We start from the raw sequence: 27663 nt of genomic DNA, 5'->3' as shown, positions 1-27663 counted from the left end.
TGCATTTTTACAAACTACTGAAGTACAACAACAAAGATTTACTCAGAGTAACTTTTACTAAAGTTTTAATCGAATCAAACCATGTTACTAACCGTTCTGTCTTCATGGGGTCGAGGGTCAAGTCCTAGAGTGTGAACAATTCACTAAAGCATCATAACCAATAAATAAATAACACAGACAACTATTTAGTGAAGTCTTTACAGCCTCATTTCCCATCAGGGAGAATGGGACACATCCAAACTCTGACGCTCACATGTCGATTAGTTCGCTCACCCAGTAACATCTGATTAGTTTCTCAGCTTTTCTCTTTCTAAATTTGTCACCAGTAGCTGCAGTTTTGACTTTATGAATGGAAAGGGAGACCAACTGACATGTTGATGTGCTTTTAGCAATGATTTATTAGGAATAGGTGATGAAAGCATCCTTTTCCAACAGTGAAGTGACCAGGAAATCCATACGTTCTTAAATATTGGGAATGAGAGGGGGGTTTTCAAGATTTAAAAACATTAAATTCTTTGAAACAGAAACAACAGTTCATCAAAAACACAACAGTGAAACAGCTCGACCGTGCAACACTGCACCTGTAAAGGCCCTCTTTCCCCAAACTTGACTCTGTGGCCACCAGTCAGTAGTCTGATTTACTGTATGTTTCTCCCTGTAGATACACTCATCTAGAACGTGGACAATGCAACCGTAACCTCCGGGTGTTTCCAGCAGCTTTAGTGGAATCTGACAGCAGAAAATGCTTCAGGGATCTAAAACATCGAAAGTTCACTGCATGTTTTTATTTGGAATCAAAAGGTGAGGGGCTTCTTTGTGGGGAACCATTTTTTATCAATAATCCATACATTAAATAATCCATCAGAGCTCACAGGAGCAGTCGGACCACAATACAATGTAACAACAACAGACTGGGGTTTGAATAATATGGAAACTAACGCTTTTAACTTCAATAATACAAACTATTATTTACTCTGAGCATTTAAACCAAACACCAGAGAGAATTTTGCTGAATTTAGGATATTAGTTTCTCCATCCTCTATAACAATGTAAAAGCCTTTGTGTCAGTATTTGAGAAATTGTGTTTGTGCTGAAACAGATTCACCATAAAATAATGTTAAGAAAAATGTTTCACTTGTTCATATGGACCAGGTCTCATAGGCAAAGTATTTTTCTCCAGGGCTTCTCAAAGCTCGTTAATTGTTCTTACTTACTGACAGTCACTTACTGCGTTTTTCTGAAAATAATACCAGAGAAAAGCACAGTTACTCAATGGACTGCTGCACGTCACAAAAAGCCAGTTTGGGGAGTCCAAAGTTTTAAAGAATGTGTAAATCTTACATAAGTCTTCAGGGGCGTGAACGAGAAGGACCTGCGTAAAAAGCGACAGAAAGAGACACACAGCAGGCACATCTGCCCGAGAGCTGAACCTGAGACAGGTTCGACACCGACCTCCATCTGCAGAGCTTCATCTCCCTGCTGCTCCACCCGACCTCCAGCCGGTAAGACCAGCTGCACGCTCTTCCTCTCTCTGTCTGGCTTCATGTGGACGATGCTTATGCACTTACAGGATGACTGGAGATCTTTGAAATCCTTCTGGTTCTATAAAGATGCATCATGCCAACTCAATTAAGAAAATGCAATTAAATGTATCACTTCTCTATTTTTTTCTTATATAACAGTCACACAATACATTACATTGCTATTCATTTTAGACTTGTAAGATTATTCTGATTACTTTCAGAGCCTCCACAGCTTATTTCTGATCTTTTAGCTCCTTATTCTACACCAAATGTTGTTCAAGGTTTCCCGGTCCAGGCTTAAGAAAAAGCTTTTAGTCTATCAGCTCGAACGCAGTGGAATAAACTCCCCCTCAGTGTCAGATCAGCTGAGTTTGTGCCACATTTTAAAAAGCTTTAAAAAAGTTTCTTGTTGTTCCCATTTTGTTTAAATTTTCTTAATCTGATGATTAACTCTTGTTATGTTGTACGGTGAAACTAAAGTTCCTTACAACATCAGCCACTTCTCTGTTTCCTCATGGCCTTTACGTTTGACACACTCAGACGCAGGAGGGAAGTGTGAGCAAAATGTAAAATGGCTTCACTGGATGATAAAAAATAAAAATTAGACACTGCTAGTGCTGCTGATAATAATGTACTCAACATGATGTGATCACTGAGTTACGGCCACTAATGTCCGCTCACAATCTGCATTTATCACCTTTGCTCAGTGCGACTGCGTGGGCCTCATCTAAAAGAGTTCACATGGAGCCTTTTGCAGTCAAACTAAGTTTGTGAATAAGCCACAACTTAAGGGTTCATTTAAGGATTTTAGATACAGTAAATTGCTTTTTTTAATAACCCTATGCAGCATGCAAGAAAGGCATTAAAACTCTCATCAATCAAATCATGAATACTATCCCTCATACTGTACTGTGTGTATTTGTATGGATTTCACTATGTGAGCTGTATCTCTCCCAGCTCTCCGGCCAGTTACTGCCGGGGCTCCATCATGGCGAAGCCGGGTGCTCTGCTTCTCCTTCTGGCAGGTAAGCTGAGCCAGTGAAAAGTGCTTTAGACTAGAACCCTTATTTTAAAGGCATCTGATGACTGGCCTACATTTTCAACATGTAGCAGGCCCTACAAGAGATTTTATTTTACACATTTCTTCCCTGGAACGATTTGTCTATATTGTGCTAATTTCCAATACAAAATGTGCCTGAATGATACCTTTTTAAAAACATATGCTCATCCATGGAATCATTATAAATGAATAAGGGTAAGGGCACCTTTGAATCAACTTAAGTAAGTCAAGTTGGGGCAATTTTGTTTCACTGGAGAGATTTTGCACTAGATTCAGTTTATTGCTCCACTTCTTCATGAGGCGCTTAACCTTTAAGTCCTCACATTTCTGAATAAAATAAAACCCTCAGAATGAAGCAAGCTCCTGTAGTGATGATGGAAAATATGTTCTACAGTCTGAGTATTTATTTTATTAATTCATTCAGTCTTTTACACCCAGAAATCCTTGCCGTGATCAATGCCATTTGAAGTCAGAGGTGTGACTTGGGAATGAAGAGAAAGAAAGTTGGTCTTGATAGATTGATGTATGATGTCTCATTTCTTTTCCCTTCACATTCACGCTGTAGTTGCTGCCAGCCAGGTTGACCTTCTGTCTGCTGAAATTATTGTTAATTCTGGAGTGAAGAACATCAGCTCGTGTCCCATCACCTTTTATGGACGCAAATACTCCATGGTGGATGTGAGTAAAATGAAACATGTTTGAGAAAAGGCTTGTCTTTCCCTCTGCTGTTGTTACTGTATCTAACAGACAGACTGTTTGACTGCTGGTGACTGTCTGTTAGCGAAGATATCTAACACACATTTCAGCGACAGTTCAATAAAGAGTTCAACGTTTTGGGAAATGCGCTCATTTGCTTTTCTTGCTGAGAGTTAGATGAGAAGTGTGGCATCACTCTCATGTCTGTACAGTAAAGATGAAGCTACAGCAGCAGCCTGCAGTGGGAGAAGAAGTACTCCGATCTTTCAAAGTAAAAGTAGCAATACTGCAGCATAGAAATACTCTGTTACAAGTAAAGGTCCTGCATTCCAAATTTTGCTTAAAACGATGCAATTGTGACCCCTTGTGACAAACTTAATAGTTCATGTATAGTGTGAGCAGGTTGTAGCTTCCCTGCTGTTTCTGTGCAGGATTAACTTAAATAGTCACCTGCTGCAAGAGATCAATCAGAACCACACAGATGTCTTCAATGCCAGAGCCTTTATTTCAGCACCACAACCACATTCCTTCTGCACAACTGATGGGGAAGAAGTGCTTCTGTATGAAATCAGAATAATATACAAGAAAGAGATAACTGTAAATAACACAAGAAATGTATACAGTACACATGAAACATGCAAGCTGCTTGACTAAAACTACATGCAGATTACACTGTGCAACGTAGTGCAAACAGCAGTGAAATAGCATGACAGTGTACAGGCAAGAGGCGTCTCTGAAGCTGAAACAGCAGGTTTAAGTCCATTAGCAAGGCAGCGCTGTCCTCTGCTGGCCGATAAATTATGTGCAGGGTAAATCACCAACGGCTGCTGCAGAGGCTGAGTTCCAGCTGCTGTGCATGCCTTGTTATTTAATGAGCGCACCTACGATGTGGCCCTTCTGCACATTAATGTTAGCAACACTGCAAACTAACCCAAAGCAAACTTAACTCCAGCTGCAGAGTGATACTGAAAGCATACTAGCATACAAGCTAGCGTAACTTCAATTCTTTCAGTCAGTGTGTAGCAGCTCAGCTGAACATACAAAGATGTGCAACTTGTCAGCAGGCAAGTGTTCAACTCAACATGTATGAAAAATAAAGTTTCCAATAATCGATGAAAGATGAATAAATACTGGGTACTTGGCTTTAAATGGAGCAGTTCTTTCAAGAAAGTTATTAAACTCAACACAACTAACTGAGCTAACTGAAACAGCAGTCTCAGAACATTGTGTTTATTTTCCATGTGATCAATATTCAAACTGCATAGTTCTTTCCAGGAAACCTCCAAGAAATTATTAGGAAAGTATGAGGAAGTAACAGAGCCGCAAGAGCATTCGAGCATTACTGAATTCTTATCAGCCTCAAAGAGTAAAACTATCCAGTATTTAAAAATGCAATAATTATTTAAAAAACTGAATTTTGTGTTGCAGAGTGTATTTTTGATTGTATCCTACACTGGTAATAATCTTCTGACCTGTCAGATTTTTTATAGAACCCAATATTGCCCACAAATCTCCAAATTTCCCCCCAGCTCGCTGTGAACATCTGTTTATTCTCTCTATTGCAAAACTGCTCATACGAGTAAAAAAACGACATATTTTGTGGTTTAGGTGTGAAGACTTGCTGGACTGAAAGGTTTTGCACCAAAATGATGAAGATGTTTTGATGTCATTATTGACTTGAACTCATTTTATTTTGGAGTAATTCATGTATGGTGTCTCTCTGTTTTTGCAGGTGTCGTTCAAAGATTCATCTGCTGTCATTTGTTTCAAAGAGTCCAAAACTGAAACTCCAACAGACTGTGTTTTGATAAAAGATCAGCTGACTATGGACAGAATGGATGTGAGCGTATCAACTGTTGAAACAGGTCCTGGATCAGACGTTCATCTAGCTCTGCCAAACATCAAGACCACTTCAGACTGCCTAGTTCAATTTTACTTACAGGATAGACGTTTCAAACTATATGTGAGTGATCATCAGTTCCATGTTTTTAGATCGACTGACTGTCCAGCCTTTTGTACAAAATGAACATTTCAGGAACATCGTGTGGCAAAGGAACTTCAAATCAAAGTTTATTTCTAACATATTTTGGAAGCCATTTCCTAATATTTGTCTGTTTGTCTGTTTATGCTTTCAGATCGGTGTTTTTTCTACAGCTTTGGCGCACAAACAGTTATGGCAAGCATGACATATTCTCCATATACTTCAGCTACTTATGTAAGTATATGGAAGACCTAACTTTGGTCTCAGAGATGAGCCTGTTACTATGGCAACTTATGTCCTTCAACCATTCTGCTTTATGGCAAGTTAACTTGATCCCAACCTCAGGCTGTGATGTCAGACTCCAGCTGTCAGCCAGAGGTTAACCACTGGATTTCACAGAGTCTCATCCCTGAGAGGAGACCCAGTTTGTTCCTCTCGTGTATTGCACCATTACAGCTGAGTAATGTGACCCGAGCATTCAGTTATCCTAGAAATGAGCCCAGAAGGTCGTTTAACAAGAATCCTCAAAGACTCTTCTAACCATCTTGATTTAAAACATTCTACCTGCAGCAGGACAACAACAACAACAAAAGATTTTTTTCCTCTTTCCAAGTTTTGGTTCTTTTAATATTCTGGTTGTGTTTTACAAAAAGACCAAGGACTCGTGTCACTTCTGGCTGCTGGCAACTTGTGAAATGGGTTCAAAAGTATTTTTTGTTGTGCAGCGGATTCTGGAAATTCCTCCAGAAGCGCGGCACATGTGACCTTCTGGGTTTTCAAACGTTGCCGGGTAATTATTGGGAAATGCTTAGATCTGTGGCTTGAATCTAATGGTAATATATGAGAGGTACAAACTGGGGCATCCTACGAGATGGTTAGCAGTTTAGGAATTGAGCTTGAAACAGTTACTCACTGCTGATATACAATGCAGTGATGCAATGGTTTGCTCTGTACTCGGCACGCTGGATTTTAAATGAACAGTGACAATGACATTAAAGTGACGGTCAGCTTTTGTTTTTAAGGTATTTACGTCCACATAAGATGGAGAGTGTAGGAATTGTGAACCAAAATGTATTTTGAATAAAAACAGCACTAATCTGTATATTTCTTGAATATTAACAATAGTCGTTGTGTCACTCACAGTCTCAACCCACAGAGAATGATGAGTTTTTTAGCAGCAGCAGGCAGCTGTTCAGAGAAACTGAGTGCACACTACCTGCCCAGCACCAAACAGCAGACACACACACGTATTGACTCGCAGCTGAAGAAAGTGGAACATTTAGCAGCTAAAAAGCCAGATACGTTTCTCAGGAGTTGGTGGAGACTAAAAGTGTCCAAAAAGGTTGATTAGGAATAATTAGTTTGAATAATTACACACAGGCGAGTGCTGCTCTTAGACTTTGCCTTTGCCAGTCTGGGAATTGAACCGCTGCCGTCTGGTCATATGTCGGCTCATTCATCCAATGCTTAGGTCACCACTGCTCCCACTGTCCCACTGAATTGTCCTAAAATTGGAGAAAAATATTTATACACGTATAAAAAGGGGGATTCAAGTCAGTGTTCACTCAGTATTAGAGTAGTACAGTATCACACTATTAATCTTGATTTTTGTCATTTCCTTTTCTAGAGCCTGAATGCAACGGTCGGTAGCTCATCTATGGGTTCGTGGTCGTTTCCTAAATCTTCAGAAGTGAAATACATGGACGTGAGCGGATGCAGAATCTCAGGTAGGCAAAGAAGGGGCTGGGACTCTTCAGGGATCCTCAAAACAAATTGTGATATTTTAAAATTTCTGTTGTTTCCTTCTCTAAAATGTTGTACACTAGATGGTGATGTTTAATATTAAACTAATGTCATAAACCTCCCATCACCTCCCAGATGCCCCTTTTGTAGTCAATTCAAGTTACAAGAAGCTGAACTCAGAAAAATGCTCCATGCAAGTCTGTGATGCGTCTGCATCCACCACTCCTGTCAGTACATGTGGAGCCCTGGAGGTCTGCCTGGGCAACAACAAGTAAATATGTTTTCTTTATATTATATTATTTCGAAAAATCTATCTATTTTTTTGATCAGCTGATTAATCTTTCAGTCTATAAAACTTAAAAGAGATTTCCAACAATTTAGCACTTCAATAACATTGTCGGACTCACGATGGACAGTTTTTCTTCCTTGTCAAAACCTACATTACCCACAATGCAACTCAACTGCTGTCAGTCCTTTTGGAGATCCAGGTGTGTTATGCTAGTAGCGGCTAATGTAGTCTGAAACCCAGGGTAATGTTTTCAAATCTCTTGTTTTGTCTGCCCAACAGTACAAAATAGCAGCAGATCCTCACATTTGAGAAGCAGGAACCAGTGAATTGATTACCAATTCATTCCATTTTCTGCCGATCACTTTATCAATTAACTGACTAATTGTTTCACTTCTAATTCAGATATGAGCAGGTTCACTCTAAACAGATAAGAATGTCTTATCTGATGAGTTTTGTCTTTACTTTACGACTTGGACGTCTTTGACACCATTAATACTAATAACTACAAGCAGTACACCCTTGGACTGAGGTTGCGATACAGCCTTTTTTATCCAATAACCCTCAAAATCTGTGTGAAGTTGCACAGTTTTTCTTTAATCTAAAGTCACTGAGTGATTTGTGAGATTATTTGTATGGATATATATCTACGGTTAGGTTTGTTACAGTCACAACATTTGTCTTCGTCACAATAGCACTGCCCACTTCTGGTTTGCATATATTGCTTCAAAGTTAAGAGATACAGATAGGCCTTTTCACTTGTTGTCCACACTCTCGCAGTATGGTAGTATTGCACATCCATGAAGTAGGGGCACTTGATAAAAAATGGTCAAACCTGAAGCAGCAGAGGCCCAGATATCCTGACTTTAAGTCTCCAGTAGAGTCAAACTTAAATAAACGCTGGATCCTACATTTCCCAGCCTAACTCAAAACATTTCTCATCTTAGAGTTTTGGTTTTTTTTAGACTTTAGAAAGCTCCACCAGAGCCACAGAAGACATTATACAAGTGTTTTCACAGGCTGAGTAGTTCTTCCCATGACGAGGAGGAAAGTGACCTTTAGGTGTAAAATTGGTGGAGTACCCCTTTAACTTTCAAGTGAGGATTCCTATTAACTGAAAATGACATCTTCATAGGATCCATAAAAGACGGAAAACATCTGTCCCTTTCCATCTCCATCAGGTGCGTACAACCCATTCCCGTGTGCACTGTGACCGGCTCCACTGTCATCGATTTCTCTGGCAGAGTCTACTCTGTCCCGGACCGGTGTGTATACGGTCTGATGAAGCCTCAAAAAAGCTCGAATTTCACCCTATTGGCCGGTTTCATGGAGCGACGGCGTCAAGATGTGCCGTTTTTGGACCACTTGATACTGTGGCTGGAAGATACAGGCGTAAACATGTACCTGGAACAAGGTGGAAGAGTTCGGGTAAGCTGCCACAATCCATCTAAAAAGCAAGTAACAGAGTTTTTATGGGGTTGTTTTCAAAGGTTTGACCAATCACTGAAGATCATTACATGCCAGGAGTCACTTTGTGTTGATGTATTTAAAGTATAGACAGGTGTGGTGGTACCTTTCCTTTCTGAATTATAGTGGGGCAGAAGTACAAAGCAGCATAAAATAGAAATGGAAAGTGTTTTTTTTTACAATTAACTCAGTATTTGTGTTGAATTGTTACATACTAATTGTCAGAGTATTATCTATTTGTGATGATATTTACTCATGTGTAGCAAAATAATCGAACTTTAAACTTCTTCTTCTTTGGCTTTGGCAGCTTTCAGGTGACAGATCTTTATTTGTTGTTATTAATTCATTTCATCAGTTAGATTTGTATCTAGTGTTTATATCATATTTTACTCCTCATGACTAGTAACTAGAGCTGCCAAATGTAGTTTTTAATACAACCCCCTTTATATGGAGAGATAATTAAAGATCCAGATGCACACTATCATCCTGCGGTCTGTTTCCTGCACCTGTGGGTGTAGAATGATCTGTCCAACATTGTTGGAAATGAACTTTTGAATAATAAATGTTTTATTGAGCAACACAAACAAAACATTTAGGTTACAGCCTAAATCCTGCACAGCCATGCATTCAGAAGTTCTCAGAAAACAACATTTTTTTATGTGAACCTTACAGTGTAGTGATTTCAGAGCATTCAACTTAAATACATTATCTGAAGAGAGATAGACAAATCAAAAATGACCAGAACCAGAGTACAAACCTGTCCAGAATTACAAAATCTTCATCATTTGTAAATAACAGCCATTTGAGGATTTCTACCTCTGATGGATGGATTTCTGCATCTGTGACTAATGAACGTTGGTGCAACAGGAACATTGTGACAAAGCAAAAATATGATTTGTTTTTTACCGATGTTCTCATTTGCTGACGTCTTCTGTCATCTGTTACTTTTTCAGTGTGCTCTTGTTTCATCGTTCTCCCAGGAAAAGAATTAGAAGCTGTTATTTTAACTTTGAGTGAAGAGAGGAGACATTTTGATGGTGTAATCTGAGCAAAAGATTATTGCCATTTACTGAGTCTTGCTGTGAAAAAGCCTGTTTAAGTGGGAACGAGCGCACATGCAAAGCACATGTATGGATGTATTTGTGATGTTTCAGCCAGTGTTTCCGCTGTGATGTAGGTTAAAGACCAAATACTAACGCTCAGCACCACGGCTCAGCTGGTCCACGGTGTGGAGCTCTCCAAGGACCAGACTGGAGTTACTGCCAAGATACTTTCCCTCAATGCGACTGTCTTTTTTGATGGCAACACCGCACATGTGGCAGGTACAGAAAACTACAGAATATAAGAATGCCAGCTGTGCTTATTAGGTTGAAAGTTCATTGGTTTGTCTTGTCTCTTGACATCTGCCAGGACCTGCTGGAGCTGTAAAGGGCTTGTGTGGCAGCCCCACTCAAGCCAGTCAGACCACCACCCTGAGTGCAGAGAAGTCCTCTTCTTACAGTGCACTCGGGTACAACTCAGTCACAACCACATGAATGCACTGACTGATATTATCTGTTTATTGATGTTGTATGGGTTTCAAATTGAATGTGCCGCTCTGTTTGTCTCCCCCTAGCTGCGAGCGTCAGCCCAACGACACCGTTGACAGTACGATCGTCTGCAGCCTCGCAACTGAACAGTAAGAACTGACCCATTCAAACACACACTGAACACTGCTGTCAGCCTTAAAACAGGAACGAGTCATCTTTATCACACAGTCCTGAGGTGCCATGACTCTGTTCAGAAAACTGGTCATTTACTCTCATCCTTCCTCTGTGAACAGCTGTAATCTCATGAGGCAGGCGCCCTTCACTGCTTGCCACAGCCTCACTGACCCGGAGCCCTACATAACCGCCTGCACAAACACTTTGTGCAAATACCCAGAGGTGGACGATCTCAAGTGCCAGTTTTTGGAGGCTTACGCCAAGTCCTGCAACCTGAAGGGCAGCATCGGGCTGGAGGACTGGAGGTCAAAGGCCGGCTGCTGTAAGATCGTCACTCACTTTCACTTCTGTGTTTCATGCGATGAAACGGGGCGAGATGAGATGAGATGAGGAAATCAAAATGTATTGATTTGTGCCTGCTGTTCCAGGCTGAAACAAATGAATCATACAGAAGAGAGAAAGTAGAATTATTGACAGAAACAGAGCAACTTGGGGTTAAATACACTGAACACAAGCTTAAGTCTAAATGTATTTAAAATATATATGATATACATATACTAGTATACAAATTTGGTGCAGTATATATTTGTTTAGTTAATTCCACTTGGTCGTTACGATGGTGATGGAATTCAGGCACTTTTTCTTAAGAAACTATAATAATTTACTACTGTGTAAACACTGCAGAATGATCAGCAAAAGCTACTTAAAGTAGAAATATGTAGCAATGTAAGCAGCATTTTAATGTTCATTTTAAATGGTTTTTTTAATCTGGTGTTATTTAAATATATCTTTTTTACTAAATCTATAATAATGCACCACATTTCATAAGATCATGACATGTTTTGTATGTATAATCTTGATCTGAAAAGTAACAAGTAGCTATAGCTGTCAAATAAATGCAGTGGGAATTAGAAGTATAAAGAAGCAAAAAAAAAAAAACCTTTTTAAGATGTTCATGTCATTCATCCTACACTTGATAGTGAAGCTCATCATGTGTCTGTGTGTCTGTCTGTAGCTGCTGTCCCTCAGGCCTTCTGTCAGGACCAGTACTGCAGCCCTCATGAGTTCTGCGGCGAGAAGCTCGGTGGAACCCGCTGCTACTGTCGGGCCATTTTTGCCTCCAAGTACAAACCGACAAACACTTTAGGTACTGTGCAACAACCGTGGCATGAAAAGACACCGTTAAGGGTTGTAATGTTTCTTCAGAGGGAGAGTTGATCCAGACGTCCTGCAGCATTAGACAAAATCATCAGGATCAATTTGATGATTCCCTCCTGACCACAGCTACTGAATGTGGTTATATTTATTTATTTAAATTGTTATAGCAAATCACCAACCAGTAGAGTTGGCTTTCTTTTATCTTGGTACATCATTTTTTGATCTGTTATGAGAAGATTAACAGTTCTTGTTGTTAGATGTTTTTCAAAGTAAATATTCTGAAAGAAATTCTTTACATGTAAAGTTTTAACTCTCTACATTTGACAGACTACAGCTAGTGGGGAATTTGAATTTGTTTGGCTCATTAACTTATCTGCATTCTAAATTACAGGAAAAACAGGAACCAGATATTCTGGATTATATTTCTATAGAACATTGTACAAATGACAGAGAACAGAAGAGCATGTGACTGGAAAACCACCTGCTGATACACCTAAAAGATGCTAATTGATTTAGATATGCAAACATCTGGCAAAGGCACAGCTGTTTTGGGTTTTGTCGCTGCGCTCCTCTCTTGTCACAGATTAGTGTTTAATTCAAAACGGGACGTGTTTGTGCCTCCATAATAGCTCCGAATCAAAGAAATGTTTGTAAATTTAAAAAAAAGATCAGCACAAACCAGCTGTTGCTTACTGAGTACCTCGGCCCCAAATAAATCCATCTTGAAGTGGTGATGGTTTTGCTTCTTTGTCCTGTTGGGTGTTCAGGCGAGCCGACAGTCTGCATGAAGAACTCTGCCACTCTCGCTCTGGCTGGATGTCTGCTGGAGGACAATGGCATCGACTACTCCGCCTTACAGCTCAATGACCAGAAGTGCAAAGGTTACATGGACCAGCAGACCCACATGGTGACCTTCAGCTTCGACGGCAGCAACACCTGCGGGACGGAGGTTACGGTGGGTACTCTCCTCTAGTTCTTTGCTCTCAACAAGTACAAACACACATGCTGTTTTTGCTGGTCACTTCCCTGTAGACTGTAATGGCAAAGTAATGAGCCTCAGCCAGGCTGCCATAAATTGTTATTTACAGGAAAGGTTAGGCTTCCAGGAAAGGGCTTCATCAGGCATGCGAGTTTTTCTTCACCTGAAAACATGTCTGTGTTCCTTTCGCAATCTAGACGAACGACAACCAAATCATCTACAAGAACGCCATCAAGATGAGTACCAGCTCCGGCATCATCACCCGCAACGACCAAGTATACATCGACTTCTCCTGCTTCTACACCAAGCCAGACGTCAAGAGCGTGGCCTTCAAGATCAAAGATGGGTGTGTGCAGGCCGGCTGAGCTTCACCTGGTTGTTAATGTGCTGACTGAAGCTTGTTGTAGTTAAAGTTTAAGACAGCTGAAGTGTGTGTGTCTGTGCTCTCCAGCTCTGTGGTGCAGCAGGTTGTATCTGGAGTTTGGAATTACACTCTGATGATGAACGCCTACACCAACGCCGGCCGCACGGACCTTGTCGGGCCGGACACTGAGATCGGGCTGAACCAGAAGATCTGGGTGGAGCTGAAGACGGAGGGCCTGGACGGCAGCATGGTCGCCTTGGTGACCGACTCCTGCTGGGCAACCAACCAGCGGTCACCTACTGATACTCTGCGATACAACCTCGTCATTAACGGGTGAGACAAAGCTCAAACTGAGACTTTGTCAGTGGCTTTACTGCTGATGAAGTCATCATGACCGTCTTCCTGTTTCTGAGCAGATGCCCGAACCCCGAAGACCAGACGGTGAAGGTGGAGGGAAACGGACTGGGAACGTCCAACTCCTTCTCTTTCAACATGTTCCAGTTCTCTGGGAAAAGCGGCGAAATCTACCTGCACTGCAAACTGGAGCTGTGCGCCACACAGGGCCATTCCTGTGCTCAGGTAAGCAGGGTGGAGGAAATACTGCTTTACTAAAGTCAAAGTAGTAATACAACAATGTAAAAATACTCCATTACAAGGAAAAGTCCTGCATAAGTACAGAAGTATTATCAGCAAATTGTACTTTAACAAAAGGACAAGTGCTCGTTATGCTGAATGGTTCCTTTCATGGTGTGATAGGATTATTATCATTGATGCATTAATATGTGAGCAGCAGTGTTGTTGTAGCTGGCTGAGGTGGAGCTGATTCTAGTACTTTGTAAAACTCCAATGTTACAAAATCATTTCTGTCCTAAAGACCTTGTTTTGCTGTGTGTCAACAATATTTCAGCCTGTTTTCAATTTAAATCAACTTGTTTGAAACGATGATTTGTTTCTGTGCTATATAATTAATACATAATGCGGCTATTTGGCCCATGTTAATGAAGGATTGTGATATATTCATGAATAAGTAAATAAATCAAATTGTATTTTCCACAAAGTCAGACGCAGGATGTAAGACAGCGGTGTCTTATTCTCTTCATGTGATGGGCTCACATCTGTGGCTGTCTGTGATGGGAACTGGGACTTGGGACGTCTATACTGGAATTATCAAAGTTAAAGGACACTGCTGACACTCTTTATATTTACTTTTTAATAGACACAGTGGTCTATTATACACATGCGCATGATTTGTTGATTTATTTGCCAAATCATAATAGAATATAGGAGACAACAAGCAAATTTAAACAAAAAAAAAGTATTCCTTTACTCATTGGTGTTCTTAATAGAGTATAATATTAATGTAGTATTTTGTGATCACACTTGAGAGATAAAGACTGGAATTTTTCTGTTTTACCTTTATTATATTTGTGACAGGCTATCTAATCAGGAGATGATGACTTGTTATTTAATCACAAATACATTTCTGTTCACTTTTTTACCTTTAACTGAGGAAGATCATCTGTGGTTGAAATAATTCCAGTCTTTTCCAGGGAAAAGGCACTACTGATGGTGTTTTTTCTTTTTGATTTTCATTTACTTGCTGCTCAAGTTATTTTTCAGTAAATACTTTTGTATTTTTCTCAACTCGAGTTATTTTGATGATTACTTTTATAAAATACTAAAGTACAATAACAAAGGCAGGTGAGCCAGCTGGGAGTGGTGAAGAGCTGATTGCAGACAGGTGTTCAGAGGAGCCAGGAGACAGGAGGGGAGACCACGCCCAACATACAGAGAGAGACAGATGGGGGAGCACCTGACTGAAATGTTACTTTGGTTTGAGGCAGCGATGCATGATACGTTGCTATTTTGTTTATCTATTCCTGTTTATCTGTCTGTTCTGATATACAATTATCTAAATCTATAATCTCAAAATGAAAATACTATCAGGAGAAAAGGAAAAGTATTTTTACTTAATCATATATATTAATCTGCTGTACGCTGTTACAGTAGATGGTATCATATTACTCTTACATGTACTATACTTTGCTGTTACTAATCTCACCACTGTGTCACCTCACTTGAGACAGCACTGCAGTATTAGTTTAAGTACAACACTGTTCGTGGGTACTGTACTGTATGTGTACTGTATGTGTACAGCTTGCCTTGTAAGTTTGGGTTAAAATGCTCTTTAATAGTTTATATTGTTATTTCTATTGTTATTATATTTCATATACTTGTAATTATCTATTTAATAAGTGTCTCAGTTTATCTGGACTGATTTGTGTTCTTGTGCTGCTGCAATTCCTGAATTTCTCCTCTGAGGATCAACAAAGGCTGATCTTATCACGGGCACAAGAGGAAATTTATATCCAACGCTACTACATACACAACATTTATTTTACGAGTTTGATTTGGTCTTTTCTCATGTAGGTGCATATGAATGAATAATTCTCTGGATTTAATTTCCAGATGTGAGTTATGTGTACAGTACTTGTTATTTTTAGTAGCAGTAGTATTTAGGTTCGACCCTTTCCTTTAGGGGGGGGATTGGTTAAAAGCACAGTACATATTATTTTCATGATTATTGTTAGTGGTATTTGTAATTGGCCCTTTTCTCTACTCTGTTGATTTAGAAAAAGTTTAAAAAGTAATTTCAAAAATGGTCACAAATAAAACCAAGGAAGGTATTTGTGGCACGACATTTGCACAAACTGGTTTCTGTAATTGCACCTGAAACCCCCTCAGGATAAACACGTCAAAGGTCACTATTTTAAGTCCAGTGATGGGCGTGTGAAAGCGGAGGACAGATTTAAGTCTGCCAAGAAAACAGAGGTGAAAGACAGCAGAGATCATAAAGGGGGAACCTGCTCAACTGGAAAATGAAATATTTGAAACCATGTGATGCATTTTTACAAACTACTGAAGTACAACAACAAAGATTTACTCAGAGTAACTTTTACTCAAGTTTTAATCAAATCAAACCATGTTACTAATCGTTCTGTCTTCATGGGGTCAAGGGTCAAGTCCTAGAGTGTGAACAATTCACTAAAGCATCATAACCAATAAATAAATAACACAGACAACTATTTAGTGAAGTCTTTACAGCCTCATTTCCCATCAGGGAGAATGGGACACATCCGAACTCTGACGCTCACATGTTGATTTAATTTCTTTAAAACAGAAACAACAGTTTGTTTTATGTACAGAAACAGCATTGTGTACATGTGGTGTATCAAAGGGGCAGTCCAGTAATGTCCATATATGTTCATCGTAACAGGAAGAATTTGTGCCTTTTTGTGCATCAGCGTAGATTGGAATCAGGAATTAAGTGTTTGATTTTATGCATGCTGATTGTAAGAACCCACGCTTTTTCTACCCTGGGATGGAGAGGTAGCACGATGCTGCTAAACAGGTCTGATGATTCAGCAAAAATCTCTCTGGGTTTGGTGCGAATGCTTAGAGTGATCCGTTTCTCTCATTCAAACCCTCCGTAACATCTCGTAAAACATACTGTACATTATTTTATCACCTTGATACCTTACGACTTTCCCTAAATTTGTAGAAATTTGTAGAAATGAACATGATGCTGAACTGATGACACTGATGAATTAGTTCTGTTTGGGCTGTCAGCTGTAAAATGTGGTCAAATAAAAAATTACCATTCTTTATCTCAAAACACAAAATATTACATTAATATTATGGATTATTATTAATTATTAAGGATTACTTTTTTAATGACAGTATTTGCTAGTTGTCTCCTATATTGTATTATGATTTGGAAAATAAATCAACAAATCGTGCGCATGTGTAAAATAGGCCGTGTCTGTTAAAAAGTAAATATACAGAGTATCAACAGTGTCTTTTAACTTTGAGAATTCCAGTATAGAAGTCCCAGTTCCCATCACATGAAGAGAAAACACAACAGTGAAACAGCTCGACCGTGCAACACTGCACCTGTAAAGGCCCTCTTTCCCCAAACTTGACTCTGTGGGCACCAGTCAGTAGTCTGATTTACTGTATGTACCTCCCTGTAGATACACTCATCTAGAACGCGGACAATGCCACCGTAACCTCCGGGTGTTTCCAGCAGCTTTAGTGGAATCTGACAGCAGGAAATGCTTCAGGGATCTAAAACATCGAAAGTTCACTGCATGTTTTTATTTGGAATCAAAAGGTGAGGGGCTTCTTTGTGGGGCACCAATTTTTATCAACAATCCATACATTAAATAATCCATCAGAGCTCACAGGAGCAGTCGGACCACAATGCAATGTAACAAAACAGACTGGGGTTTGAATAATATGGAAACTAACGCTTTTACTTCAATAATACAAGCTATTATTTACTCTGAGCATTTAAACCAAACACCAGAGAGAATTTTGCTGAATTTAGGATATTAGTTTCTCCATCCTCTATAACAATGTAAAAGCCTTTGTGTCAGTATTTGAGAAATTGTGTTTATGCTGAAACAGATTCACCATAAAATAATGTTAAGAAAAATGTTTCACTTGTTCATATGGACCAGGTCTCATAGGCAAAGTATTTTTCTCCAGGGCTTCTCAAAGCTCGTTAATTGTTCTTACTTACTGACAGTCACTTACTGCATTTTTCGGAAAATAATACCAGAGAAAAGCACAGTTACTCAATGGACTGCTGCAGGTGACAAAAAGCCAGTTTGGGGAGTCCAAACTTTTTAAGAATGTGTAAATCTTACATAAGTCTTCAGGGGCGTGAACGAGAAGGACCTGCGTAAAAAGCGACAGATAGAGACACACAGCAGGCACATCTGCCCGAGAGCTGAACCTGAGACAGGTTCGACACCGACCTCCATCTGCAGAGCTTCATCTCCCTGCTGCTCCACCCGACCTCCAGACGGTAAGACCGGCTGCACGCTCTTCCTCTCTCTGTCTGGCTTCATGTGGACGATGCTTATGCACTTACAGGATGACTGGAGATCTTTGAAATCCTGCTGGTTCTATAAAGATGCATCATGCCAACTCAATTAAGAAAGTGCACTTAAATGTATCACTTCTCTATTTTATTCTTATATAATAGTCACACAATACATTACATTGCTATTCATTTTAGACTTGTAAGATTCTTCTGATTACTTTCAAAGCCTCCACAGCTTATTTCTGATCTCTTAGCTCCTTATTCTACACCAAATGTTGTTAAAGGTTTCCCGGTCCAGGTTTAAGAAAAAGCTTTTAGTCTATCAGCTCGAACGCAGTGGAATAAACTCCCCCTCAGTGTCAGATCAGCTGAGTTTGTGCCACATTTTAAAAAGCTTTAAAAAAGTTTCTTGTTGTTCCCATTTTGTTTAAATTCTCTTAATCTGATGATTTACTCTTGTTATGTTTTACAGTGAAACTAAAGTTCCTTACAACATCAACCACTTCTCTGTTTCCTCATGGCCTTTACGTTTGACACACTCAGACGCAGGAGGGAAGTGTGAGCAAAATGTAAAATGGCTTCATTGGATGATAAAAAATTAAAATTAGACACTGCTAGTGCTGCTGATAATAATGTACTCAACGTGATGTGATCACTGAGTTACGGCCACTAATGTCCGCTCACAATCTGCATTTATCACCTTTGCTCAGTGCGACTGCGTGGGCCTCATCTAAAAGAGTTCACATGGAGCCTTTTGCAGTCAAACTAAGTTTGTGAATAAGCCACAACTTAAGGGTTCATTTAAGGGATTTTAGATACAGTAAATTGCTTTTTTTAATAACCCTATGCAGCATGCAAGAAAGGCATTAAAACTCTCATCAATCAAATCATGAATACTATCCCTCCCTCCCTGTATTTGTATGGATTTCACTATGTGAGCTGTATCTCTCCCAGCTCTCCGACAGGTTACTGCCGGGGCTCCATCATGGCGAAGCCGGGTGCTCTGCTTCTCCTTCTGGCAGGTAAGCTGAGCCAGTGAAAAGTGCTTTAGACTAGAACCCTTATTTTAAAGGCATCTGATGACTGGCCTACATTTTCAACATGTAGCAGGCCCTACAAGAGATTTTATTTTACACATTTCTTCCCTGGAACGATTTGTCTATATTGTGCTAATTTCCAATACAAAATGTGCCTGAATGATACCTTTTTAAAAACATATGCTCATCCATGGAATCATTATAAATGAATAAGGGTAAGGGCACCTTTGAATCAACTTAAGTAAGTCAAGTTGGGGCAATTTTGTTTCACTGGAGAGATTTTGCACTAGATTCAGTTTATTGCTCCACTTCTTCATGAGGCGCTTAACCTTTAAGTCCTCACATTTCTGAATAAAATAAAACCCTCAGAATGAAGCCAGCTCCTGTAGTGATGATGGAAAATATGTTCTACAGTCTGAGTATGTATTTTATTAATTCATTCAGTCTTTTACACTCAGAAATCCTTGCCGTGATCAATGCCATTTGAAGTCAGAGGTGTGACTTGGGAATGAAAAGAAAGAAAGTTGGTCTTGATAGATTGATGTATGATGTCTCATTTCTTTTCCCTTCACATTCACGCTGTAGTTGCTGCCAGCCAGGTTGACCTTCTGTCTGCTGCAGTTATTGTTAATTCTGGAGTGAAGAACATCAGCTCGTGTCCCATCACCTTTTATGGACGCAAATACTCCATGTTGGATGTGAGTAAAATGAAACATGTTTGAGAAAAGGCTTGTCTTTCACTCTGCTGTTGTTACTGTATCTAACAGACAGACTGTTTGACTGCTGGTGACTGTCTGTTAGCGAAGATTTCTAACACACATTTCAGCGACAGTTCAATAAAGAGTTCAGCGTTTTGGGAAATGCGCTCATTTGCTTTTCTTGCTGAGAGTTAGATGAGAAGTGTGGCATCACTCTCATGTCTGTACAGTAAAATGAAGCTACAGCAGCAGCCTGCAGTGGTAGAAGAAGTACTCCGATCTTTCAAAGTAAAAGTAGCAATACTGCAAATACTCTGTTACAAGTAAAGGTCCTGCATTCCAAATTTTGCTTAAAAAATGCAATTGTGACGCCTTGTCACAAGCTTAATAGTTAATGTATAGTGTGAGCAGGTTGTAGCTTCCCTGCTGTTTCTGTGCACGATTAACTTAAATAGTCACCTGCTGCAAGAGATCAATCAGAACCACACAGATGTCTTCAATGCCAGAGCCTTTATTTCAGCACCACAACCACATTCCTTCTGCACAACTGATGGGGAAGAAGTCCTTCTGTATGAAATCAGAATAATATACAAGAAAGAGATAACTGTAAATAACACAAGAAATGTATACAGTACACATGAAACATGCAAGCTGCTTAACTAAAACTACATGCAGATTACACTGTGCAACGTAGTGCGAACAGCAGTGAAATAGCATGACAGTGTACAGGCAAGAGGCGTCTCTGAAGCTGAAACAGCAGGTTTAAGTCCATTAGCAAGGCAGCGCTGTCCTCTGCTGGCCGATAAATGATGTGCAGAGTAAATTACCAACAGCTGCCGCAGAGGCTGAGTTCCAGCTGCTGTGCATGCCTTGTTATTTAATGAGCGCACCTACGATGTGGCCCTTCTGCACATTAATGTTAGCAACACTGCAAACTAACCCAAGGCAAACTTAACTCCAGCTGCAGAGTGATACTGAAAGCATACTAGCATACAAGCTAGCGTAACTTCAATTCTTTTAGTCAGTGTGTAGCAGCTCAGCTGAACATACAAAGATGTGCAACTTGTCAGCAGGCAAGTGTTCAACTCAACATGTATGAAAAATAAAGTTTCCAATAATCGATGAAAGATGAATAAATACTGGGTACTTGGCTTTAAATGGAGCAGTTCTTTCAAGAAAGTTATTAAACTCAACACAACTAACTGAGCTAACTGAAACAGCAGTCTCAGAACATTGTGTTTATTTTCCCTGTGATCAATATTCAAACTGCATAGTTCTTTCCAGGAAACCTCCAAGAAATTATTAGGAAAGTATGAGGAAGTAACAGAGCCGCAAGAGCATTCGAGCATTACCGAATTCTTATCAGCCTCAAAGAGTAAAACTATCCAGTATTTAAAAATGCAATAATTATTTATAAAACTGAATTTTGTGTTGCAGAGTGTATTTTTGATTGTATCCTATACTGGTAATAATCTTCTGACCTGTCAGATTTTTTATAGAACCCAATATTGCCCACAAATCTCTAAATTTCCCCCCAGCTCGCTGTGAACATCTATTTATTCTCTCTATTGCAAAACTGCTCATACGAGTAAAAAAACGACATATTTTGTGGTTTAGGTGTGAAGACTTGCTGGACTGAAAGGTTTTGCACCAAAATGATGAAGATGTTTTGATGTCATTGTTGACTTGAACTCATTTTATTTTGGAGTAATTCATGTATGGTGTCTCTCTGTTTTTGCAGGTGTCGTTCAAAGATTCATCTGCTGTCATTTGTTTCAAAGAGCCCGCAACTGAAACTCCAACAGACTGTGTTTTGATAAAAGATCAGCTGACTGTGGACAGATTGGATGTGAACGTGTTTACTGCCAAAACAAGTCCTGGATCAGCCATTCATCTAGCTGTGCCAAACATCAAGACCACTTCAGACTGCGCTGTTCAATTTTACTTACAGGATGGAAATTTGAAATCATATGTGAGTGATCATCAGTTCCATGTTTTTAGATCGACTGACTGTCCAGCCTTTTGTACAAAATGAACATTTCAGAGACATCGTGTGGCAAAGGAACTTCAAATCAAAGTTTATTTCTAACATATTTTGGAAGCCATTTCCTAATATTTTCTGTGTCTTGTCTGTTTATGCTTTCAGATCGGTGTTATTTTCTACAGCTTTGGCGCACAAACAGTTATGGCAAGCCTGACATATTCTGATGTATATACTTCAGCTACTTATGTAAGTATATGGAAGACCTAACTTTGGTCTCAGAGATGAGCCTGTTACCATGGCAACTTATGTCCTTCAACCATTCTGCTTTATGGCAAGTTAACTTGATCCCAACCTCAGGCTGTGATGTCAGACTCCAGCTGTCAGCCAGAGGTTAACCACTGGATTTCACAGAGTCTCATCCCTGAGAGGAGACCCAGTTTGTTCCTCTCGTGTATTGCACCATTACAGCTGAGTAATGTGACCCGAGCATTCAGTTATCCTAGAAATGAGCCCAGAAGGTCGTTTAACAAGAATCCTCAAAGACTCTTCTAACCATCTTGATTTAAAACATTCTACCTGCAGCAGGACAACAACAACAACAAAAGAGTTTTTCCTCTTTACAAGTTTTGGTTCTTTTAATATTTTGGTTGTGTTTTACAAAAAGACCAAGGACTCGTGTCACTTCTGGCAACTTGTGAAATGGGTTCAAAAGTATTTTTTGTTGTGCAGCGGATTCTGGAAATTCCTCCAGAAGCGCGGCACATGTGACCTTCTGGGTTTTCAAACGTTGCCGGGTAATTATTGGGAAATGCTTAGATCTGTGGCTTGAATCTAATGGTAATATATGAGAGGTACAAACTGGGGCATCCTACGAGATGGTTAGCAGTTTAGGAATTGAGCTTGAAACAGTTACTCACTGCTGATATACAATGCAGTGATGCAATGGTTTGCTCTGTACTTGGCACGCTGGATTTTAAATGAACAGTGACAGTGACATTAAAGTGACGGTCAGCTTTTGTTTTTAGGGTATTTACGTCCACATAAGATGGAGAGTGTAGGAAATGTGAACCAAAATGTATTTTGAATAAAAACAGCACTAATCTGTATATTTTTTGAATATTAACAATAGTCGTTGTGTAAAAAGAGAGAGCTCACTCACAGTCTCAACCCACAGAGAATGATGAGTTTTTTAGCAGCAGCAGGCAGCTGTTCAGAGAAACTGAGTGCACACTACCTGCCCAGCACCAAACAGCAGACACACACACGTATTGACTCGCAGCTGAAGAAAGTGGAACATTTAGCAGCTAAAAAGCCAGATACTTTTCTCAGGAGTTGGTGGAGACTAAAAGTGTCCAGAAAGGTTGATTAGGAATAATTAGTTTGAATAATTACACACAGGCGAGTGCTGCTCTTAGACTTTGCCTTTGCCAGTCTGGGAATTGAACCGCTGCCGTCTGGTCATATGTCGGCTCATTCATCCAATGCTTAGGTCACCACTGCTCCCACTGTCCCACTGAATTGTCCTAAAATTGGAGAAAAATATTTATACACGTATAAAAAGGGGGCTTCAAGTCAGTGTTCACTCAGTATTAGAGTAGTACAGTATCACACTATTAATCTTGATTTTTTTCAATTCCTTTTCTAGAGCCTGAATGCAACGGTCGGTAGCTCATCTCTGGGTTCGTGGTCGTTTCCTAAATCTTCAGAAGTGAAATACATAGACGTGAGCGGATGCAGAATCTCAGGTAGGCAAAGAAGGGGCTGGGACTCTTCAGGGATCCTCAAAACAAACTGTGATATTTTAAAATGTTGTACACTAGATGGTGAAGTTTAATATTAAACTAATCTCATAAACCTCCTATCACCTCCCAGATGCCCCTTTTGTAGTCAATTCAAGTTACAAGAAGCTGAACTCAGAAAATTGCACCATGCAAGTCTGTGATGCGTCTGCATCCCTCTCTCCTGTCAGTACATGTGGAGCCCTGGAGGTCTGCCTGGGCAACAACAAGTAAATATGTTTTCTTTATATTATATTATTTCTAAAAATCTATCTATTTTTTTGATCAGCTGATTAATCTTTGAGTCTATAAAACTTAAAAGAGATTTCCAACGATTTAGCACTTCAATAACATTGTCGGACTCATGATGGACAGTTTTTCTTCCTTGTCAAAACCTACATTACCCACAATGCAACTCAACTGCTGTCAGTCCTTTTGGAGATCCAGGTGTGTTATGCTAGTAGTGGCTAATGTAGCCTGAAACCCAGGGTAATGTTTTCAAATCTCTTGTTTTGTCTGCCCAACAGTACAAAATAGCAGCAGATCCTCAAATTTGAGAAGCAGGAACCAGTGAATTGATTACCAATTCATTCCATTTTCTGTCGATAACTTTATCAATTAACTGACTAATTGTTTCTCTTCTAATTCAGATATGAGCAGGTTCACTCTAAACAGATAAGAATGTCTTATCTGATGAGTTTTGTCTTTACTTTACGACTTGGACGTCTTTGACACCATTAATACTAATAACTACAAGCAGTACACCCTTGGACTGAGGTTGCGATACAGCCTTTTTTTTCCAATAACCCTCAAAATCTGTGTGAAGTTGCACAGTTTTTCTTTAATCTAAAGTCACTGAGTGATTTGTGAGATTATTTGTATGGATATATATCTACGGTTAGGTTTGTTACAGTCACAACATTTGTCTTCGTCACAATAGCACTGCCCACTTCTGGTTTGCATATATTGCTTCAAAGTTAAGAGATACAGATAGTCCTTTTCACTTGTTGTCCACACTCTCGCAGTATGGTAGTATTGCACAGCCATGAAGTAGGGGCACTTGATAAAAAATGGTCAAACCTGAAGCAGCAGAGGCCCAGATATCCTGACTTTAAGTCTCCAGTAGAGTCAAACTTAAATAAACGCTGGATCCTACATTTCCCAGCCTAACTCAAAACATTTCTCATCTTAGAGTTTTGGTTTTTTTTAGACTTTAGAAAGCTCCACCAGAGCCACAGAAGACATTATACAAGTGTTTTCACAGGCTGAGTAGTTCTTCCCATGACGAGGAGGAAAGTGACCTTTAGGTGTAAAATTGGTGGAGTACCCCTTTAACTTTCAAGTGAGGATTCCTATTAACTGGAAATGACATCTTCATAGGATCCATAAAAAACAGAAAACATCTGTCCCTTTCCGTCTCCATCAGGTGCGTACAACCCATTCCCGTGTGCACTGTGACCGGCTCCACTGTCATCGATTTCTCCGGCAGAGTCTACTCTGTCCCGGACCGGTGTGTATACGGTCTGATGAAGCCTCAAAAAAGCTCGAATTTCACCCTATTGGCCGGTTTCATGGAGCGACGGCGTCAAGATGTGCCATTTTTGGACCACTTGATACTGTGGCTGGAAGATACAGGCGTAAACATGTACCTGGAACAAGGTGGAAGAGTTCGGGTAAGCTGCCACAATCCATCTAAAAGCAAGTAACAGAGTTTTTATGGGGTTGTTTTCAAAGGTTTGACCAATCACTGAAGATCATTACATGCCAGGAGTCACTTTGTGTTGATGTATTTAAAGTATAGACAGGTGTGGTGGTACCTTTCCTTTCTGAATTATAGTGGGGCAGAAGTACAAAGCAGCGTAAAATAGAAATGGAAAGTTTTTTTTACAATTAACTCAGTATTTGTGTTGAATTGTTACATACTAATTGTCAGAGTATTATCTATTTGTGATGATATTTACTTATGTGTAGCAAAATAATCGAACTTTAAACTTCTTCTTCTTTGGCTTTGGCAGCTTTCAGGTGACAGATCTTTATTTGTTGTTATTAATTCATTTCATCAGTTAGATTTGTATCTAGTGTTTAGTATCATATTTTACTCCTCATGACTAGTAACTAGAGCTGCCAAATGTAGTTTTTAATACAACCCCCTTTATATGGAGAGATAATTAAAGATCCAGATGCACACTATCATCCTGCGGTCTGTTTCCTGCACCTGTGGGTGTAGAATGATCTGTCCAACATTGTTTAAAATGAACTTTTGAATAATAAATGATTATTAAAACATTTAGGTTACAGCCTAAATCCTGCACAGCCATGCATTCAGAAGTTCTCAGAAAACAATTTTTTTTTATGTGAACCTTACAGTGTAGTGATTTCAGAGCGTTCAACTTAAATACATTATCTGAAGAGAGATAGACAAATCAAAAAGGACCAGAACCAGAGTACAAACCTGTCCAGAATTACAAAATCTTCATCATTTGTAAATAACAGCCATTTGAGGATTTCTACCTCTGATGGATGGATTTCTGCATCTGTGACTAATGAACGTTGGTGCAACAGGAACATTGTGACAAAGCAAAAATATGATTTGTTTTTACCGATGTTCTCATTTGCTGACGTCTTCTGTCATCTGTTACTTTTCCAGTGGGCTCTTGTTTCATCGTTCTCCCAGGAAAAGAATTAGAAGCTGTTATTTTAACTTTGAGTGAAGAGAGGAGACATTTTGATGGTGTAATCTGAGCAAAAGATTATTGCCATTTACTGAGTCTTGCTGTGAAAAAGCCTGTTTAAGTGGGAACGAGCGCACATGCAAAGCACATGTATGTATGGATGTATTTGTGATGTTTCAGCCAGTGTTTCCGCTGTGATGTAGGTTAAAGACCAAATACTAACGCTCAGCACCACGGCTCAGCTGGTCCACGGTGTGGAGCTCTCCAAGGACCAGACTGGAGTTACTGCCAAGATACTTTCCCTCAATGCGACTGTCTTTTTTGATGGCAACACCGCACATGTGGCAGGTACAGAAAACTACAGAATATAAGAATGCCAGCTGTGCTTATTAGGTTGAAAGTTCATTGGTTTGTCTTGTCTCTTGACATCTGCCAGGACCTGCTGGAGCTGTAAAGGGCTTGTGTGGCAGCCCCACTCAAGCCAGTCAGACCACCACCCTGAGTGCAGAGAAGTCCTCTTCTTACAGTGCACTCGGGTACAACTCAGTCACAACCACATGAATGCACTGACTGATATTACCTGTTTATTGATGTTGTATGGGTTTCAAATTGAATGTGCCGCTCTGTTTGTCTCCCCTAGCTGCGGCGCCAGCCCAACGACACCGTTGACAGTACGATCGTCTGCAGCCTCGCAACTGAACAGTAAGAACTGACCCATTCAAACACACACTGAACACTGCTGTCAGCCTTAAAACAGGAACGAGTCATCTTTATCACACAGTCCTGAGGTGCCATGACTCTGTTCAGAAAACTGGTCATTTACTCTCATCCTTCCTCTGTGAACAGCTGTAATCTCATGAGGCAGGCGCCCTTCACTGCTTGCCACAGCCTCACTGACCCGGAGCCCTACATAACCGCCTGCACAAACACTTTGTGCAAATACCCAGAGGTGGACGATCTCAAGTGCCAGTTTTTGGAGGCTTACGCCAAGTCCTGCAACCTGAAGGGCAGCATCGGGCTGGAGGACTGGAGGTCAAAGGCCGGCTGCTGTAAGATCGTCACTCACTTTCACTTCTGTGTTTCATGCGATGAAACGGGGCGAGATGAGATAAGAGGAAATCAAAATGTATTGATTTGTGCCTGCTGTTCCAGGCTGAAACAAATGAATCATACAGAAGAGAGAAAGTAGAATTATTGACAGAAACAGAGCAACTTGGGGTTAAATACACTGAACACAAGCTTAAGTCTAAATGTATTTAAAATATATATGATATGCATGTACTAGTATACAAATTTGGTGCAGTATATATTTGTTTAGTTAATTCCACTTGGTCGTTATGATGGTGATGGAATTCAGGCCCTTTACTTAAGAAACTATAATAATTTCCTACTGTGTAAACACTGCAGAATGATCAGCAAAAGCTACTTAAAGTAGAAATATGTAGCAATGTAAGCAGCATTTTAATGTTCATTTTAAATGGTTTTTTAATCTGGTGTTATTTAAATATACCTTTTTTACTAAATCTATAATAATGCACCACATTTCATAAGATCATGACATGTTTTGTATGTATAATCTTGATCTGAAAAGTAACAAGTAGCTATAGCTGTCAAATAAATGCAGTGGAAATTAGAAGTATAAA

General features: G+C 39.7%; 2 protein-coding genes across 3 annotated transcripts in view; both read left to right on the top strand.

The window, feature by feature from the left end:
- LOC122872443 overlaps positions 1-27663 on the top strand; it is a 59636-nt gene that overhangs the window by 28351 nt on the left and 3622 nt on the right. Inside the window, exons 9-19 of the mRNA XM_044188691.1 lie at positions 7239-7274; positions 8471-8717; positions 9934-10078; positions 10167-10266; positions 10372-10434; positions 10579-10781; positions 11475-11606; positions 12385-12572; positions 12794-12942; positions 13048-13293; positions 13377-13539. Of these exons, the coding sequence (XP_044044626.1) occupies positions 7239-7274; positions 8471-8717; positions 9934-10078; positions 10167-10266; positions 10372-10434; positions 10579-10781; positions 11475-11606; positions 12385-12572; positions 12794-12942; positions 13048-13293; positions 13377-13539 (1672 nt within the window). The remainder of the gene's footprint in view (positions 1-7238; positions 7275-8470; positions 8718-9933; positions 10079-10166; positions 10267-10371; positions 10435-10578; positions 10782-11474; positions 11607-12384; positions 12573-12793; positions 12943-13047; positions 13294-13376; positions 13540-27663) is intronic.
- LOC122871758 lies at positions 1389-26601 on the top strand. 2 transcript variants are annotated; one of them, XM_044187095.1, is made up of 10 exons: positions 1389-1502; positions 18806-18873; positions 19474-19586; positions 21328-21558; positions 21733-21816; positions 23216-23315; positions 23443-23578; positions 24775-25021; positions 26224-26368; positions 26457-26601. In XM_044187095.1, exons 2-10 carry the CDS (start codon positions 18837-18839, stop codon positions 26579-26581), a joined length of 1218 nt encoding a protein of 405 aa, XP_044043030.1. In that variant the 5' UTR covers positions 1389-1502; positions 18806-18836; the 3' UTR covers positions 26582-26601. The 2 variants fall into 2 exon arrangements, with proteins under 2 accessions (XP_044043030.1, XP_044043031.1); XM_044187096.1 differs by lacking the exon at positions 1389-1502 and adding an exon at positions 17680-17833.

Source organism: Siniperca chuatsi, linkage group LG24 (assembly GCF_020085105.1).
Source record: "Siniperca chuatsi isolate FFG_IHB_CAS linkage group LG24, ASM2008510v1, whole genome shotgun sequence".
Taxonomy (NCBI): domain Eukaryota; kingdom Metazoa; phylum Chordata; class Actinopteri; order Centrarchiformes; family Sinipercidae; genus Siniperca; species Siniperca chuatsi.
Note: the sequence above shows the minus strand (reverse complement) of the source record. Positions and strands in the feature narration are given on the sequence as shown.

Coding starts and splice junctions, on each gene's coding strand:
- LOC122871758 (XM_044187095.1), top strand. CDS start 18,837: ATGGCGAAGCCGGGTGCTCTGCTTCTCCTTCTGGCAG. Junction 21,559..21,732: donor ATGGAAATTTGAAATCATAT/GTGAGTGATCAT, acceptor TTATGCTTTCAG/ATCGGTGTTATTTTCTACAG. Junction 26,369..26,456: donor CAACACCGCACATGTGGCAG/GTACAGAAAACT, acceptor GACATCTGCCAG/GACCTGCTGGAGCTGTAAAG.